Raw genomic sequence first — 17601 nt, 5'->3', positions numbered from 1 at the left:
AATATCGTCAACTTCTATAAAGTCTTTGCAACGCTCCATCAACTCTGCCATGCTGGTAGGCTTTTTGCGGATGAGGTCCTCTTGTAAACTTTTACAGGTAGTGTTTCTCACGAAACATTCCACAGCTACGGAGATATCGACATCAACTATTTGTATACACAACTGGTTGAAAGTGTCCACATAATCTCGGAGGGGCGCATTCGCCTTCTGCTTTAATTCGAAAAGCTTTCCGGACTTCACCACTGCAGGGATGCAGCCATCAAATTTTGCACAAAATTCCCTGCTCAATTGATCGAAGCTGTTTATCGAGCCTGGAGGTAAAGATTGAAACCACAAATAAGCTGGACCTCCTAGCGTGGTGACAAACATTTTGCAAAGCACGGGCTCAGTGGCTCGATTGAGTCTGGCCAAGATTCGGTATTTTCGAACATGAGCCTCCGGATTATCTTTGCCTGTGTATATTGCAAGATTGGGAATCTTGAAAGCTCTGTCGGTTTCCTCTGCCTCGATCCAGGCTGCAAAAGGCGAATCCCTATTGGCGAATGGATTGTGCCTAGCATTTTCTTCATTCATTTGGAGTACTAGGGCCCTCACTCTATCATCAAAATTCTTCGGATCCGCCCTGGGGCGACCCCTTCGTGGCGATCTGCTTGGAGAAGAAGAAGAGGAAGAACTTGACTCAGACGATGGATCTGATGGCGAATGTCTTCCTGCATTACCACGTCCGCTCCCTCCCCTTCCTCCCCCATCTCCTCCACCACCTCCTCTGCTTGGTGGAGTTGGACCATTTCCTCCTTGCTGGCCTCCAGATGAGGTGTGTCCAACAATTCCCGAAGATGGATGTGGCGGTGGTCCACCTATATGAGATGTTATTTCTGGCCTTTTACTTCTTCTACGACCAGTAGATGGAGGTGATCTGCCACGGCGTGGGGATCCTGCTCGCCTATTTTTATCCTTTTTATGCTTTTTACGCATGGGCTCCTTAAATCCGCCAAGAGACGAATTTGTCCGTGGACGCCTGGGTACATTTGGTCCATCAAGATTAAACCTTGGAACCCCCGATCCGCCTGGAGGGACCGTATCATTCCTTCGACTTCCTCGCCAGGAAATAACTCCCTGATAACCTGTCGTCCGTCACCTGATGCCGTAGTGGTTATCATGGAATCAATATTATGAGCTTGAAGGAATGAAGAGCTATGGGCACCTGGTCCCAGACCAAAGTTTAAAGGAGGTAAGGATGAGACAGCTGTCGTAGATATCGTACTCCAATGCGGAGGGACAGTCATGGATGCCCGTAGGCGGTTCCCTATCTCAAGCCCATATCGTGCCTCAATATCCTGAGCACACATATCGATGAAAGAGGCAGTGGGCATATTTCCATCAATATTTATTGTAGGAGCAGTTGTGCTTGTGCGTCCAGTACTAGATGGTGTAATTATTGGTGATTCAATCCTAGAGGAGGGATTTGGTCCTTCATCGGTCATGATGTTTCAATGTGAACGAAAAAATCCTTTATTTGATCAAGGACTCCACGATCACCGCACCAATTGATAACACAGGAGAAACTTCTGATCGGATCACGTCCCTGTGAGGCGCCGCTGGGATCGGCCGGGGACACTCCGATGCCAAAGTCAGTAGAATATATGGAGAATAAACTATATTGACGAAGCTTAGAGAATGTAAGAAAGTAAGTGTACCTTAATAGCCTAGAAAGATAGGCTATATATAGTTGAGAAATTCGTAACCTCTAGGTAACTAGAAAGTCTCCATTAATGCTCATTTAATGGCGGTTACAAGTTACTCTTAACCTGGCGGTTAAGACAATTAATGATTCATTTAATGATCATTTATGGCCGAGTCGGCGGCCTGCCGTTATCAAGGTGAATGGAGAGATTCGCCTTAGAGATCCGCTAGCGGATCTCTTAGAGCTAATCCAGGGAGATCCGCCAGCCAGCTTCCTTTGCTACGTGGCATACTTAAGGCAATTATCTCTTTTGGTCCTTGTGATAATATCCCAACGTTATCAACCGTCTGAAGAAGATGAAGTGGTATTCTGAATAGATACAGAAATGGGTAGATTGACAACGCAAACGTGTAATGGATACAAAACGCAAACGTGGGTAGTTTTTTTTTGAAACGGTTTGTGACCAGGGCTATCGAGAAAACTTGTAAAGAAGAAACAACTATAAGATTTTTAAGAATTTGACACATCAGCCATAGATAATTCTGAGAGATGACACGTCAGCGTCTATCACTACAGAATTACTATATTGTATTGATAATGAGGGCTAGTTTGGTCATTTCATCATTTTTAACAGTAATAATTAGAAAAAAAAGTTTTTGTAGAAAATTGGGTTTGGGTCTAGCCCAAATTATGAATCAAATAGTCAACTAATTTTAATAGTCAAAATTGGAGCAAAAGTAAAGAGAATAATTCATAGCTTCCAGAAAATTGGAATAGGAAAGAATAAAATGAAGGAAGGATGCCACAACTGTTCGATTTAAGACAAGCATAGTCGCTTCTTTTGCAGCGATTAGGTTTTGCTCATACCATTTCTCTCTCTTTATCCTTCTTCCTCCCTTTTCTCACCGGTAATGTTTCCTTTTCCTTTTTTACATACACATGTTGATTTAATCTGTTTTTAAGTTGTGGCTTTTTTTGTTTTGTTTTCATTTCGATTCTTCTGCTCCTCGTCAAATCTTGCTCATACTAAACTAAATCCCTAACCACTCAACTCAAGGCCTGACCTACGATCTCTCCCTCAAATTCGATTTCACGCTAACCCAAACTCCTAATCGGTCCTTCTTTTTCACTCTCCGTCGACCTCGTCCCGTCATGTCCGTTCTTCTTCCTCCTTCAAGTTGAAGGCTTCAAGAATAAATTCTTCTGCCTTGAACCAGGAGGCACTAAATGAATTGAGTTCAAGTCTGGTTTCATTTGCTTTTTATATTTGTTTGCTGTTAATTATTTCTTTAATTCTTAATTATCTTGAATTATGGTTTGTTGATTGTAATTTTGTTGTTCTTATGTTCTGTCCCTGTTAAAGGCCATGTTTTTTTTTTGTTTTCTGTGTTATATTTATTCCTAAAATAGGTTGAAATAGGATTATTATCTTCATGATACAATATATTTTTGGGTTTAAAATTGAAGCTTAAAACAATGCAGAAAATATCAATTTTTATTTTCTTTCTAAAAAATTAAGTCCTAGAGTTTGATCTTACAGAAAATATTTAAGCTTAAAACAATGCAGAAAATATCTTCAAATTAGGACCAAATTAAGGTTTTTATTTGTGTTCGTAAGTTGTTTGCTTTACTTAATTGAATTATGGTTTGAGTTTGTTTGCTGCAAATTGTAATATTTTGTAATTTAGTTATTTAGAATTTTTAATATAGCAATTTAGCATTTCAATTTAATAAAATTCGAATCAATTTAACAAGAGTTTGAAGCAATTTAACAAACTTAGCAAATTTTTTTACGCTCATGTATAGTTTGCCCCCATTGTCTATAAATCCTGGATCCGTCCATGGGGATTATAGTGTAGTTGAGTGTTTAGTACTGTAATTATTGGTATTTATAATTCATTTACTCGATGGATGGGAGGATTTTTTTAGTATTATGCGTGTGTGCATCTGTGTTTATTCTTCCGTGAGCTCTTTATTTGACATATTGTGTCTGACTTGATTTTTTTTTATATCTTATATTTTTCAATTTGTTTGTTGAGGGAAGTGGTAGAACCGTTTCTTTTTTCAATTTTCAGAGACGTAAATGTATCATGTAGTTGATTGTTCACATAAACTGGAAATATTTAGGGACTTCTGAAATTCTTTTCAGATATTAGGTGATGGAGCATTATTGTTGGATATTTACTAATTTTGTAACTTTTATTCATCTATTTTGACAGGGTTTCTTCCATAAGAGAAATATATATGTGCTTGGGTCAAAATTAGGTGGTATTAGTGTGCATCCCTAGGTATGACGTGGTTTAGAGCTGGCACTAGTGTGGCAAGGCTTGCCATTCGGAGGACCTTATCTCAGAGTGGGACATACACAACCAGAACACGCATTATTCCTTCTCAGAATCGATATTTCCATAGCACTGTCTTTAAGTCAAAGGCACAAGCTGCTCCTGTTCCACGCCCTGTGCCCCTCTCCAAGCTTACTGATAGCTTCTTAGATGGAACTAGTAGTGTTTACTTGGAGGAACTACAACGTGCTTGGGAAGCTGACCCAAATAGTGTGGATGAGTCATGGGACAATTTCTTTAGGAACTTTGTGGGTCAGGCTGCTACATCCCCTGGAATTTCAGGCCAGACAATTCAAGAGAGTATGCGATTGCTTTTGCTTGTGAGAGCTTACCAGGTTAATGGTCACATGAAAGGAAAGCTGGACCCATTGGGCTTGGAAGAAAGAGAAATTCCAGATGATTTGAACCCAGCTCTTTATGGTTTCACTGATGCTGACCTTGATAGAGAGTTCTTTTTGGGAGTATGGAGAATGGCAGGGTTTTTGTCTGAAAATCGTCCTGTGCAGACACTTAGGTCAATATTGACTAGGCTTGAGCAAGCTTATTGTGGAAGCATTGGCTATGAGTATATGCACATTGCTGATCGCGATAAATGCAATTGGTTGAGAGACAAGATTGAAACACCAACCCCTACTCAGTACAATCGTCAGCGGCGAGAGGTTATTCTTGATAGGTTAATATGGAGTACACAATTTGAAAACTTCTTGGCTACCAAGTGGACAACAGCTAAGAGGTTTGGGCTTGAAGGTGGTGAGACACTTATTCCTGGCATGAAGGAAATGTTTGATAGGTCAGCAGATCTTGGTGTTGAGAGCATAGTTATTGGAATGCCTCATAGAGGAAGATTGAATGTTCTTGGTAATGTTGTTCGGAAGCCACTTCGTCAAATATTTAGTGAATTTAGTGGTGGCACAAAGCCTATAGATGAAGTTGGTCTTTACACTGGAACTGGTGATGTCAAGTATCACTTGGGAACTTCATACGATCGTCCAACTAGAGGAGGAAAGAGGATCCATTTGTCTTTGGTTGCAAATCCTAGCCACTTGGAAGCTGTGGATCCTGTTGTTGTTGGCAAGACTAGAGCTAAGCAGTATTACTCGAATGATGAGAACCGGACAAAAAACATGGGAATCTTGATTCATGGTGATGGTAGCTTTGCTGGACAAGGTGTCGTGTATGAAACTCTACATCTTAGTGCGCTGCCAAACTACACTACTGGTGGGACTATACACATTGTGGTGAATAACCAAGTTGCTTTCACCACTGACCCAAGGGCAGGGAGATCTTCACAATATTGCACTGATGTCGCCAAGGCTTTGAATGTCCCTATATTCCATGTTAATGGAGATGATGTAGAGGCAGTTGTTCATGCCTGTGAACTTGCAGCTGAGTGGCGCCAAACTTTCCATTCAGATGTTGTGGTTGATTTAGTGTGCTACCGTCGATTTGGCCATAATGAGATTGATGAACCATCTTTCACACAACCCAAAATGTATAAGGTTAGCCTCCAATTTTCAGGTTACTGAAATGCTCATTCCCTCCTCGATTTTCATTCAGCTGAAACCTCATTTTCATGTTAGGTTTGAGTTCGATTATTTTGATCCAACTTTCCCTTTGTGTTGTGATCTTTATCTTGTTGTCGTGGCTATGTATCTTGGTTTCCATTCATAACTCCTTTCTAATTGCTGTCTTCTAAATGCATTAAGCTAACTTTGCTATATGACAACAGATCATTCGAAATCATCCATCGGCTCTTGAGATCTACAAAAAGAAACTTCTAGAATCTGAGCAGGTGGGTGAAGAAGATATTAGGAAGATACAAGAGAAGGTCACTGCAATACTCAATGAAGAATTCTTGGCCAGCAAAGATTATATTCCTAAAAGGAGAGATTGGCTTTCATCTCACTGGGCTGGGTTTAAGTCACCTGAACAGCTTTCACGTGTACGCAATACTGGGTATGTGCTGAGACCTAACTAGCCTTGAATGGATCTGCCTCTGACACATATTTTTATTTTTCACTGAGATAGTCATGCTTTGATGCAGGGTAAAACCGGAGATCTTGAAGAACGTTGGCAAAGCAATCACTACTCTTCCAGATACTTTTAAGCCTCACAGAGCTGTAAAGAAGGTTTATGAGCTACGTGCTCAAATGATTGAATCAGGGGAAGGAATTGACTGGGCAGTAGCAGAAGCTCTTGCGTTTGCTACTTTGCTTGTAGAAGGCAACCATGTTCGATTGAGTGGTCAGGATGTTGAAAGGGGTACTTTTAGTCACCGGCATTCAGTAATTCATGATCAAGAAACTGGGGAACAGTATTGCCCTCTCGACCATGTTATTATGAACCAAAATGAGGAGATGTTTACTGTCAGTAACAGGTACTATCATCCTATCACTCCATCTCTGAGTTTTTCCTACCAAGTGAAAAGTTTAAGATCTAGGCCTGGGTTATAGCAAGACACAGGAGGATTGTCTGAACATGCGGTGACTGCTCTAGAAGCACCGGATATGCTAATTCATGTTTATAGTGCGCAGTGAAAACCTTATAATTGAAATAATTTGAACATCATTGGGAACAAACAAATAAGTGGTAGTTCTTTTGATGGAAAAGATCCTTTTCCAGTTCTTCGCATTTGAGACTGTTACATTATGTTGATTCAGATATGGGAAAAGTTTTTGTTGCATTAGTACCCTATATTTAATTTTTCTTAGTAAGTACTAAAAGCAGCATGTTTTTTTACAGTTCTCTTTCAGAATTTGGTGTTCTTGGATTTGAATTGGGTTACTCAATGGAAAGTCCCAATTCATTGGTTATCTGGGAAGCTCAGTTTGGTGACTTTGCTAATGGAGCTCAGGTGATATATGATCAGTTCATTAGCAGTGGTGAATCAAAATGGTTGCGTCAAACTGGGCTGGTTGTTCTTCTTCCTCATGGATATGACGGTCAAGGTCCTGAACATTCAAGTGCACGATTGGAACGCTTCCTTCAGGTGTTGCGCATAAATAGATTTGTAGAGTTCTTCTGATATGCAAATATACAGTGCATCAATATAGCTCATTGATATTTTGATACACAAGAGATTGCAATTTGCTTTTCCTTATCTCATAAGATTCCTAGTGTTGCAGCTAATTCAGTTTATGAACTGTATTGCAGATGAGTGATGATAATCCTTTTGTTATTCCTGAAATGGATGCAACCCTTAGGAAGCAAATTCAGGAATGTAACTGGCAGGTTGTAAATGTCACAACCCCTGCTAATTACTTCCATGTATTGCGTCGTCAGGTGAGGGCAATAAATTAATTGCTTCATAACACAACCTCCAGCTTGCAGATGAATGTTTGTTTCTCATGTTCCCTATTTTCATTATTCAGTTGCACAGAGATTTCCGGAAGCCCCTCATTGCGATGGCTCCCAAAAACTTACTTCGTCACAAGGACTGTAAATCAAATCTCTCAGAGTTCGATGATGTCCAAGGCCACCCTGGCTTTGACAAGCAGGGTACCAGATTTAAGCGTCTCATAAAGGATCAAAATGACCACTCTGATCTTGAAGAGGGTATCAGACGCCTGGTTCTTTGCTCTGGAAAGGTGCGTAGTGCTTTTTGCTTTCGCTAGTCTCTTTCCTTCAAATTTTTGTTCCCTACTGATGTTGTAGGAGATATTGATATTTAACTTATGAAAGCTCTTGCCTGCAGGTTTATTACGAGCTTGATGAAGAGCGCAAAAAGAATAATGCTAAGGACGTTGCAATTTGTAGGGTGGAGCAACTGTGTCCATTCCCATATGATCTCGTTCAGCGTGAGCTCAAGCGATATCCAAGTATGTTTTCCAAACTTGTTAGTCAGATTTTTGGACTAAAAGAATTAGAAGTTGATTATTCTTGCGTTCTATGAATATCCAGTCAGTAAAACATGATGACTTCTTCGTTAAAGCTTAACTTTTGATAATATTATGGAGATGATTTGACACCATACTTGTGCTTGTTTGTTTTAGATGCGGAGATCGTATGGTGCCAGGAAGAACCAATGAACATGGGTGCTTATAGCTACATTTTACCTCGCCTTTACAGTACGGTGAAAGCACTGGAACGAGGAACAATAGATGACATCAAGTATGTTGGGCGTGCTCCATCTGCTGCAACAGCCACTGGTTTCTACCAGGTGCATGTGAAGGAACAGACAGAACTTGTTCAAAAAGCCATACAACCAGAGCCGGTCAATTATCCCTTTTGAAGCCCTCGCAGGTTACTAAATATAAATTTTCAGAAAATAATTGCACATCCATGGATGAATCTTCTTTCATGGATGCTGGGAATTGTTTACATGCCTCGTTCTTTTTGATTTTAACTGGTGTACAATTTCATTCTGCCAAGGTGTCTTGGTATCTTTCTTACAGCGGAGTCGTGCATTAAGATAATACTATAATGCATTCATTAATTGAGGGTTTTCTTTTCCAGCGGTTTTTGTAAATTTTATCATGCATAATGCTTGGCTTGGAACGATGAATAGCACTGTGATTTCAATACTTACAGGGACAATGACAATTCAATAATACTATAATCATATTCTTGCGTCGTGCAATTTTCGGTCGGGGTATGACGGATGGAAGTTATTCAAGAGATAAATGGTTGAGGAGATTGGGCATACTACTGTTGAGTCTAGTTAGAGTAATATTCCTTAACATTCCTTTCTTCAGAGTGATTGTTTTCCAATTTTGCATTATGGTCTCATATTTATCATTTTGAACTGCCCTTCAGTTTTATTTTCCTTGCATGGAGGTATGGTTGCTTCTATTTTCATCAATAGATTATAGATGACAAAATTCATACGATGAATTTGAATTTATATAATATATAGCCAATTTATTGCAGTAAATAATTACAAAATGGGTTGGTACATGTGCAAAATCGTCTCTGTTTTAACGTTTTAAAAAACACATTCTCTTGGGAGAAATGCCCCTCAAATGTAGAAGCTTCAAGAAAGAGGAGCTGGTTTCTGCGATGGCGAGGTTTAAAGGGAAAATGCTACATGAAAGAGATTCTAATCAAAGAGATAAGGTCCATCTTTCAAAAAAAAAAAAAAAAAGAATTTTTTTTTTTTTTTTTTTTTTTGCAAAAGATACTCTCAAAGTTTGCGGTGAAAAATAAATTTACCTCTAATGCTCATCATTCATCAGTTACAAACTAAATATAAGTGTACTCATGTGGAAAATTATTACAAAGTTAAAAAAAAGTATTGTGTGCACGTATCTTTGGTCTAATGTAGAATACGAGATACAATTTGAAGTAGAGAATACAAAATTAAGGGTCAAAATTCTCCAAGAACCGTGGGGGTCAAAATTCTCCAAGAACCGTGGGGATCCAAACTGACACAGGCGGATGAATTTTACCTCTGAATGCTAACTTTGACTGGGGGTGAGGACTGGGATTTGAGACTCGCCTTTGAAAGAAACTTCGTGGGATCGTCAAAGAATTCCCACGGGATCCCTAAAAAATCACTGAAATTACATTATATATATATATATATATATATATATAAGTAATAATAATATATATAATTAGTAATATTGTTTTCTGTTGCCTTGTAATAAGTTATATTTTTTTAGATTAGTCAAAAGATGACACTCATGGAAAGAGTTTTAGAAATAGGTTTTTCTCTAAGGGTTTTTTAGTTAGTGTCCAAGTTAAGAAAATAAGAATAATTAATTTAGCGATTGGGTGATGGTGATTTCTCATCACATGTGGGGACCTAGGTGTAGGGGCAAAAATATGAATCTCGGATTTTTCGAAACTGTTTCCGAAAGTATTAGGGGTAGAATGAGGAATACATTCCCACTTCCACGCTGCATCATTGCCAACCTATACAATATTCGTGACATCGTAGAGTGCTCTATTAATAATGACTGAAAAATGGTATAACTTTCAAACTTTAGGGTAAAATTGGCCCAACTTACGAGTTTTAGAAGTATAATTGTACCATTTATGACGTTAGAAGTAAAGTTGTTATTGACCGGCAACCTTGAAAATAGTTGGGAATATTTGTGTATTTTATCTGTTAATTATACTAACACATCTTAATACAAAAGTATCTCTATCATTTTTTGGAAAGTGTATATGTACTCTTAACGTACGAAATGGTAAAATTATAACTCAACGTTTCCAAACAAAATCAGTTTTATTCATATCTAACAGAAAATTTAAACACAATGGTTTATCATTATTGACGTTAGGCGTAAAATTGCTCTTGACTACAACTTCGATGATATTTGTGCACCTTATTCTTTGATTATATTAAGACATCTTAATATAAAGAGATAAACTCCAAAAATGTCCTTATCGTTTTTTGGGAAGTGCATATTTACCTTGTTATCTCTATTCTACCAGTCTTTTAAGTTATTACTCATCAGTTACAGACCAAAAATATCTGTACCTATGTGAAAAGAAATTAAAAAGAAAAAAATATATCGTGTGCATATATGTTTTTGATTTGATGTTGTCTTTGATATGTTACTGATGAGTGAGAATATGACACATGTTGGAGTAGAGAATACGAGATTCATGACATCGTAGAATGCTCTGTTACTAATGACTGACAAATAGTTTAACTTTCAAAGGTTAGGTTAAAATTGACCCAACGCACGAACATTAAGAGTATAATTGCTCTTAACCGTTGGAGATATGTTTGTGTATTATATCTCTTAATTATACTAAGACATCTTAATATAAAGGGATAATGCCAAAATATCCCTATTACATTTACCTTTAATGATATGGTAAATTTTTAACTCAAGTCGTTTTAGAAAGTGAATTTTTTTTCCAAAATATAAGTTTTCAAGAACTTTTAGTTTAGTTTTTTGTTCTAAACATTGAATTTTTGTCTTGGTTTTTCAATGTATACATATGTTTATTTTAACATTTCAATGGTTGTTTTCCAACCATTACATGAGAGAGCTTTTTTTTTTTTTTAATTTAACCAATGTAAATTTATTAATCTGACTCTATATTAATTGTATTTCTTAATTTATATAAAAACTCTAAAATGACTTATATAATGAAATGAGGGAGTGTGAGTTAATTAAAAAAAAAGCTAAACTATGTACTCTGTTATTCATAAAGTTATAAATAATACACCAAATTCACGGAACTTCTTTAATTTATTGACAAACTTGTTTTTGATGTCTGTTATGACATTTAAATAGTATAATAAAATAGTATGTTCAAATTTTCTATGAGGTAAAAAAGTAAAATTGATCTTGTTTGGATATATATGTTAGAAATAAAATCTTACCATCTAGCACGTTAAAGTTAGATTAAATCAGCACTTCAAAAAAAGGCTTAATACATTATTTGTCATCTGAACTTCTCCAAAAAATTTGATTGACCCTCTAAACTTTCAAAGTGTCTCAATAGACCCATCAACTTGCATAAAATATAATCAATTAATCACTCGGTCGTAAAAAAGTACGTTACATGCAGAAAATGTGTTGCACTCATCTTAAAAAAGTAAAACGATGAAGGTCAGGGTATGCGGTTTTAATATTAGAAAAGACAAGTTTTACCGTTAAGAAAGTAAGAACTTCATTTTTAATATGTTTTAATCTATTATGTGAATTATGTAATAACATTTTAAGGAGCGTGCAATACATCTTCCGGATGCAGCTTACTTTTTTTGCAACCGAGTAACTAATTGATTACATTTTAGGCAAGTTTAAAGGGCTAAATGAATATTTTATATAAGTTGAAAGGACTATTGTAGACTTTGAAAGTTTATACCACAACAACAACAACAACAACAACAACAAAGCCTTAGTCCCGAAATGATTCGGGGTGAAAGTTTATACCACGAATCAAATTTTTTTTTTTACAAGCTTAGGGGAAATGATGTATTAAACCTCTAAAAAAATTGGGTGAAGTTGTACCATATCCTATTATAAAATAATTCAAATAATAATTGTGTATTAAAAGTAAGGGATTTCATATTAAAAGATTTGGTGGGACACATGGCATCAGAATGCGTTAATTCCGTTATTTTAGCTTTCCGTTGATGCTACAAACTCTTTCCTTTCTCTCTCAAGTTAGTTATACACAACTTCCTCCATTTCTCTCTACGACAATCGCAATAACTTCTTTGTTTCTCGGATTCTGCATTGCGATTTTTATCAAAATCATGTGAAAGTTCATGTATGCATTCTCTGAATTCAATCACTAGTTATAACCATTTCTATATATGAGATTTTGTTCTGTACATATGCATCTTCTCTGTTTCCACAAGAATTCTACACTACACTACACTTCTCATCTTCTCTGTTTATATACTCTTGCTCTGTTACATATTGGATCTGTTTCTTATCGATCTAGATGAGATTTTTTTTTTTTTAATTTGTCTAATAGGTGGCTTCAATTTGATCTACAGGGAAGAAGAAGATGTGGTCTGATTGAAAGAGGTTTGTTCAATTCTTTGATACTTATCGTTTATAGTAATAACAATGGCTTGGTATAGAGCTGGTTATAGTGCAGCAAGAGCTGCGATCAGAAAATCTTTATCACGGAATGGATCATATATTTCGAGAATTCAGTGCGATTCAAGGCAGAGATCAGGGTATCATTCTACAATCTTTCGATCAAAGGCACAAGCTGTGGATAACCCTAGGTCTGTTCCTCTCTCGAGGCAAACCGATAATTTCTTAGATGCTGCAAGCAATGTGTACTTAGAAGAGCTGCAAAGATCCTGGGAAGCTGATCCTTCTAGTGTAGATGAATCTTGGGACAATTTTTTCCGGAATTTTGTGGGGCAGAATCACTCGGCTAATTCTGGAGATATCTCAGGGCAAACAATTACAGAAAGTATGCGTTTGTTGTTGATGGTTAGAGCTTATCAGGTTAATGGCCATATGAAAGCAAATTTGGATCCACTGGGTTTGGAACAAAGAGAATTTCCTGATTCAATGGATCCTGCAACTCATGGGTTTACAGAAGCTGATTTTGATAGAGAATTCTTTATAGGAGTGTGGAATATGTCCGGATTTCTGTCTGATAATCGTCCCGTAATGACGCTTAGGTCTATACTTACTAGACTTGAACAAGCATACTGTGGAAACATTGGGTATGAGTATATGCATATTCAAGATAGTGAGAAATGTAATTGGCTAAGAGACAAGATTGAAACCCCAACCCAGCTGACCTACAACGACGAAAGGCGTCAGGTTTTACTTGACAGGCTCACATGGAGTACTGAATTTGAAAACTTTTTGGCTAACAAAATGAGTACAGCAAAGAGGTTTGGGCTTGAAGGTGGGGAAACTCTTATCCCTGGAATGAAGGAGATGTTTGATAGGGCCTCAGATCTTGGTGTAGAGAACATAGTTGTTGGAATGCCTCACAGGGGAAGACTCAATTTTTTGGGTAATGTTTTTCGCAAACCACTGGTCCAGATATTCAGCGAGTTCGACCTATCCAAATTTGTGGACGAGGTTGAAAATTATACAGGTACTGGTGATGTCAAATACCATTTAGGAACTTCCTATGATAGACCAACAAGAACTGGGAAAAGAATTCATTTATCTCTGCTAGCGAATCCGAGCCATTTAGAAGCTGTAGATCCAGTTGTTCTTGGCAAAACTAGAGGAAAACAATATTACTGTAATGATGTTGATAGGACTAAGAATATGGCTATTTTGATCCATGGAGATGGTAGCTTTGCTGGGCAAGGTCTAGTTTATGAAACTTTACATCTTAGCGCTCTTCCTAACTACACAACTGGTGGGACTATACACATTGTTGTGAACAACCAAGTAGCCTTCACTACAGATCCAAAAGCTGGCAGATCTTCACAGTATTGCACAGATGTTGCGATTGCCTTAAATGCACCTATATTTCATGTAAATGGAGATGACATGGAGGCAGTAGCTCATGTCTGTGAGCTTGCGGCCGAATGGCGCCAGACTTTCCATTCTGATGTTGTAGTTGATGTAATTTGTTATCGTCGTTTCGGGCATAATGAGCTTGATAACCCATTTTTCACACAGCCAAATATGTACAAGGTTATTCAGAGTCATCCATCTTCTCTTAAAATATATGAAGATAAGCTTTTGGAATCTGGGGTGGTTTCCCAAGAAGTCATTGATACTATGCACAAAAAGGTTAATAGAATACTTAATGAGGAGTACTCTAACAGCAAGGGTTATACTCCTAAGACAAGAGACTGGCTTTCATCTCATTGGTCGGGTTTCAAGTCACCTGAACAGCTTTCTCGTATCAGAAACACAGGGTAACGGTAGCATGATAATAAATTCTAACTCTCTTGTTGCATTCTTGTATTGTTTGATGATATTCTGATGTAACACAGGGTGAACCCGGATGTGCTGAAGCAAGTTGGCAAAGCAATCACAATGCTTCCTGATGATCTCATGGCTCACAAACAAGTGAAAAGGATATATTCGGAGCGAGCGCAGATGATTGAGACAAAGGAGGGGATCGACTGGGCGCTAGGGGAAGCACTAGCTTTCGGAACATTGCTAATGGAAGGTAATCATGTTAGACTGAGTGGGCAGGATGTCGAAAGAGGTACATTCAGTCATCGGCATGCTATAGTTCATGATCAGGAGTCAGGTGAGAAGTATTGTCCTCTGGACCATATTATGCCTGACCAGAATGAAGAGATGTTCACTGTCAGCAACAGGTGATATTTCCTGTCTTACTTTTGTTCTATAAACTGGAAGTTGTTTCTTTGTAATTGTTTCTTAGAAAGACTCTCTTGCTTTGGTTATTGTATGCAGCTCTCTTTCAGAGTTTGGTGTGCTTGGATTTGAATTGGGATACTCAATGGAAAATCCAAATTCATTGGTAATGTGGGAAGCTCAATTTGGTGATTTTTCAAATGGAGCACAAGTAATGTTTGATCAGTTCATGAGTAGTGGGGAATCTAAATGGCTACGTCAAAGCGGACTGGTTGTGCTGCTTCCTCATGGTTATGATGGCCAAGGTCCTGAACATTCAAGCGCACGATTAGAGCGCTTCCTTCAGGTACCACCAATTGCTTAAAGACATGAACTGTACTTAGATTTGATTCAAAGTGACCAATACTAGAGTATTGTCATTTTATATGGGATTGAAGCATCCTGGTTTCTGAATCACTTGAACTTTGCCAATTTATAAATGATCAAGCTCAATATGTAAAACTAAAATGATGAGCTCAATGCATAAACACAAAAAAGTTGGGGAGCTCCAGGATGCTTTATTCCTTTAACATGTGGACTTCTTTAGCCTTGACAAAGAAAATGCTATTTTTCTGTTATTGATACTGATTGTATTTTTTACTTCTCCAAGAATACAAGATTGATTTTTCTCTTATAGTTTAGTTGTGAATCTGATGACAGATGAGTGATGATGACCCCTATGTGGTACCTGAGATGGAGTCGTCACTTCGGAAGCAAATCCAGAAATGTAATTGGCAGGTTGTGAATGTTACCACTCCTGCCAATTACTTCCACGTTTTGCGGCGTCAGGTGAGTATGATCCCCAATTACCAGTAAGAATTTTAGAAAACTTTCTGGCTTTTCTACTGAGTTTTCATGCTTGACACAGATACACAGGGATTTCCGCAAGCCTCTGGTAGTGATGGCTCCGAAGAACCTTCTTCGTCACAAGTCCTGCAAATCAAATCTATCAGAATTTGATGATGTACAAGGCCATCCAGGTTTTGACAAACAAGGCACCAGATTCAAGCGACTTATAAAGGACCATAATTATCTCTCTGATCGTGAGGAGAGCATCAGGCGACTAATTCTCTGCTCTGGAAAGGTCTTATTCTTAAAACAACCAACAGTGCATTTTCCTCCCTCTTTGCTGTCTGTGTCCCTCCGATTCTTAATCTGAACTTAAGCAGGTTTATTATGAGCTCGATGAAGAGCGAACCAAGATCAGTGGCAAAGACATTGCAATCTGCAGGGTGGAACAACTTTGCCCCTTCCCATACGACCTCATCCAAAGAGAAATGAAGCGTTATCCAAGTATGTTTTCGATTGTTGGGGTGTGTGTTTGTGAGAGAGATATTGTTGGAGTTTTAAACAAGAAAAACAGACACGAAAGAGCAATAGGAAAGATCTAATAGGAATTGTTCTAGGAAACAAATAGGAAAGATCTAGGAAAGACCAAATAATGAAAGAAAATTGGAGTGTATAAACTGAAAAGTAAGACTTTTCACTCTATTAATCTCACTCAATTGAATGAAACTTGTACAAAGACTTAGATACAAAAATAGTGCACAATACTTACTAAATTAGAGCAACAACTAAAGTAGTGCAGCACGTTAGACACATCGAATGACACTACTAGTAGCAACATTTTAGGCATTTGTAACAGATAATAAGATGCAAATCGTAGGAGCAGGAACTGCATGATTAATTAATCTGTGTTGTTGGTTTAGATGCGGAGATCGTATGGTGCCAGGAAGAGCCAATGAATATGGGAGCATACAGTTACATCGCACCTCGTCTCTACACGGCTATGAAAGAAATGGGAAGAGGATGTTTCGAGGACATAAAATACATTGGTAGAGCTTCTTCTGCTTCCACAGCTACAGGCTTTTTTTCAAATCACAAGACTGAACAGACTGATATTCTCCAGCTTGCCTTCCAAACTGCACCAATCACCTATCCCTACTAATTAATTTATTTTTATATATCACAAAATTAGGAACTGCTTTATAACTTTTTTTTTGAAGGATTCAGCGGGTGTTTTGATCTTTACTTAAGTTTGTACTTGGTTATTTATAAGTTTTGCCAATATAATTTGAGAATTTCTTCTCAAAATGAGTTTAAGAAGTACCTGTTCAAAGTAGTAGTAGAATGTATAAAAATGAGAAATACTATAATATTGTTATTTGATATATATATAAATTAGGACCTACTGAGTTGTGAATTACTATGTAATTGCTATGAAAATTAACAAACATTTTAAAACATTATATATTGGAGGCTTAGTTTTTTTGAAGTCTGTCTAGCCATAGTTTGAATCATATGCTTCATTAAGTTTGTAATAAACTTAGAATCATAATGTGTTGTGGTTGACGAATTGGCTTGCATGGAGCAATTTGATAAATCTTAATACAGTGACAGTTTGATAATTTCTGACAAATTGAATTTCGGTTTATTTTTGCGTTTTTAGAACCTATTTTGGTTGGAAACGGGTCAGCCAGCAAAACTCACAGCTTTGCGATGATGTTTGTGCTTTTTTGGCCAAAGGTATCCGAAAATGCAATTTACTGGTTTTTTTTACCTTTTATGTAATTTTCTTTTTAAGTCTTTTTATATTCCATTTAGGAATCAGGTTTTGGTTTTGCTATTTAAGAAACATTTTTGTATGTATTATGAAGTTTTTCATATTCTAAAAATAGATTTCGTTTTGTCAAAGTTCTTTTGAATTTTGAGGGTTATTGTTAGTTATCTGTGCACGAATCAACTAATTATAACATGTTCTTATGTGCTTGTTACTTTTCACTATGGCATAATACAAGCTCAGATGCAGGACGTTCATGCAGCCAAACATGAACATATAACGTCCCTTCATTAAGACCAGAAT

At 37.4% G+C, this 17601-nt stretch overlaps 2 protein-coding genes across 4 annotated transcripts; both read left to right on the top strand.

The window, feature by feature from the left end:
- The first annotated feature begins 2434 nt into the window (after positions 1-2434).
- On the top strand, positions 2435-8855 carry LOC136226904 (uncharacterized). 3 transcript variants are annotated; one of them, XM_066015586.1, is made up of 10 exons: positions 2435-2592; positions 3904-5525; positions 5756-5982; positions 6071-6403; positions 6769-7015; positions 7180-7308; positions 7398-7613; positions 7721-7844; positions 8019-8268; positions 8557-8855. In XM_066015586.1, exons 2-9 carry the CDS (start codon positions 3975-3977, stop codon positions 8255-8257), a joined length of 3066 nt encoding a protein of 1021 aa, XP_065871658.1. In that variant the 5' UTR covers positions 2435-2592; positions 3904-3974; the 3' UTR covers positions 8258-8268; positions 8557-8855. The 3 variants fall into 3 exon arrangements, with proteins under 3 accessions (XP_065871658.1, XP_065871657.1, XP_065871656.1); XM_066015585.1 differs by lacking the exon at positions 8557-8855 and adding an exon at positions 8482-8549; XM_066015584.1 differs by lacking the exon at positions 8557-8855 and having other exon boundaries at positions 8019-8480.
- Positions 8856-12091: 3236 nt separating this feature from the next.
- Positions 12092-16956, top strand: LOC136225600 (uncharacterized). The gene is made up of 8 exons (XM_066013682.1): positions 12092-12204; positions 12437-14290; positions 14369-14701; positions 14799-15045; positions 15399-15527; positions 15607-15822; positions 15908-16031; positions 16448-16956. Exons 2-8 carry the CDS (start codon positions 12510-12512, stop codon positions 16684-16686), a joined length of 3069 nt encoding a protein of 1022 aa, XP_065869754.1. The 5' UTR covers positions 12092-12204; positions 12437-12509; the 3' UTR covers positions 16687-16956.
- The last annotated feature ends 645 nt before the right edge of the window (positions 16957-17601 follow it).

Source organism: Euphorbia lathyris, chromosome 4 (genome assembly GCF_963576675.1).
Source record: "Euphorbia lathyris chromosome 4, ddEupLath1.1, whole genome shotgun sequence".
Taxonomy (NCBI): domain Eukaryota; kingdom Viridiplantae; phylum Streptophyta; class Magnoliopsida; order Malpighiales; family Euphorbiaceae; genus Euphorbia; species Euphorbia lathyris.
Note: the sequence above shows the minus strand (reverse complement) of the source record. Positions and strands in the feature narration are given on the sequence as shown.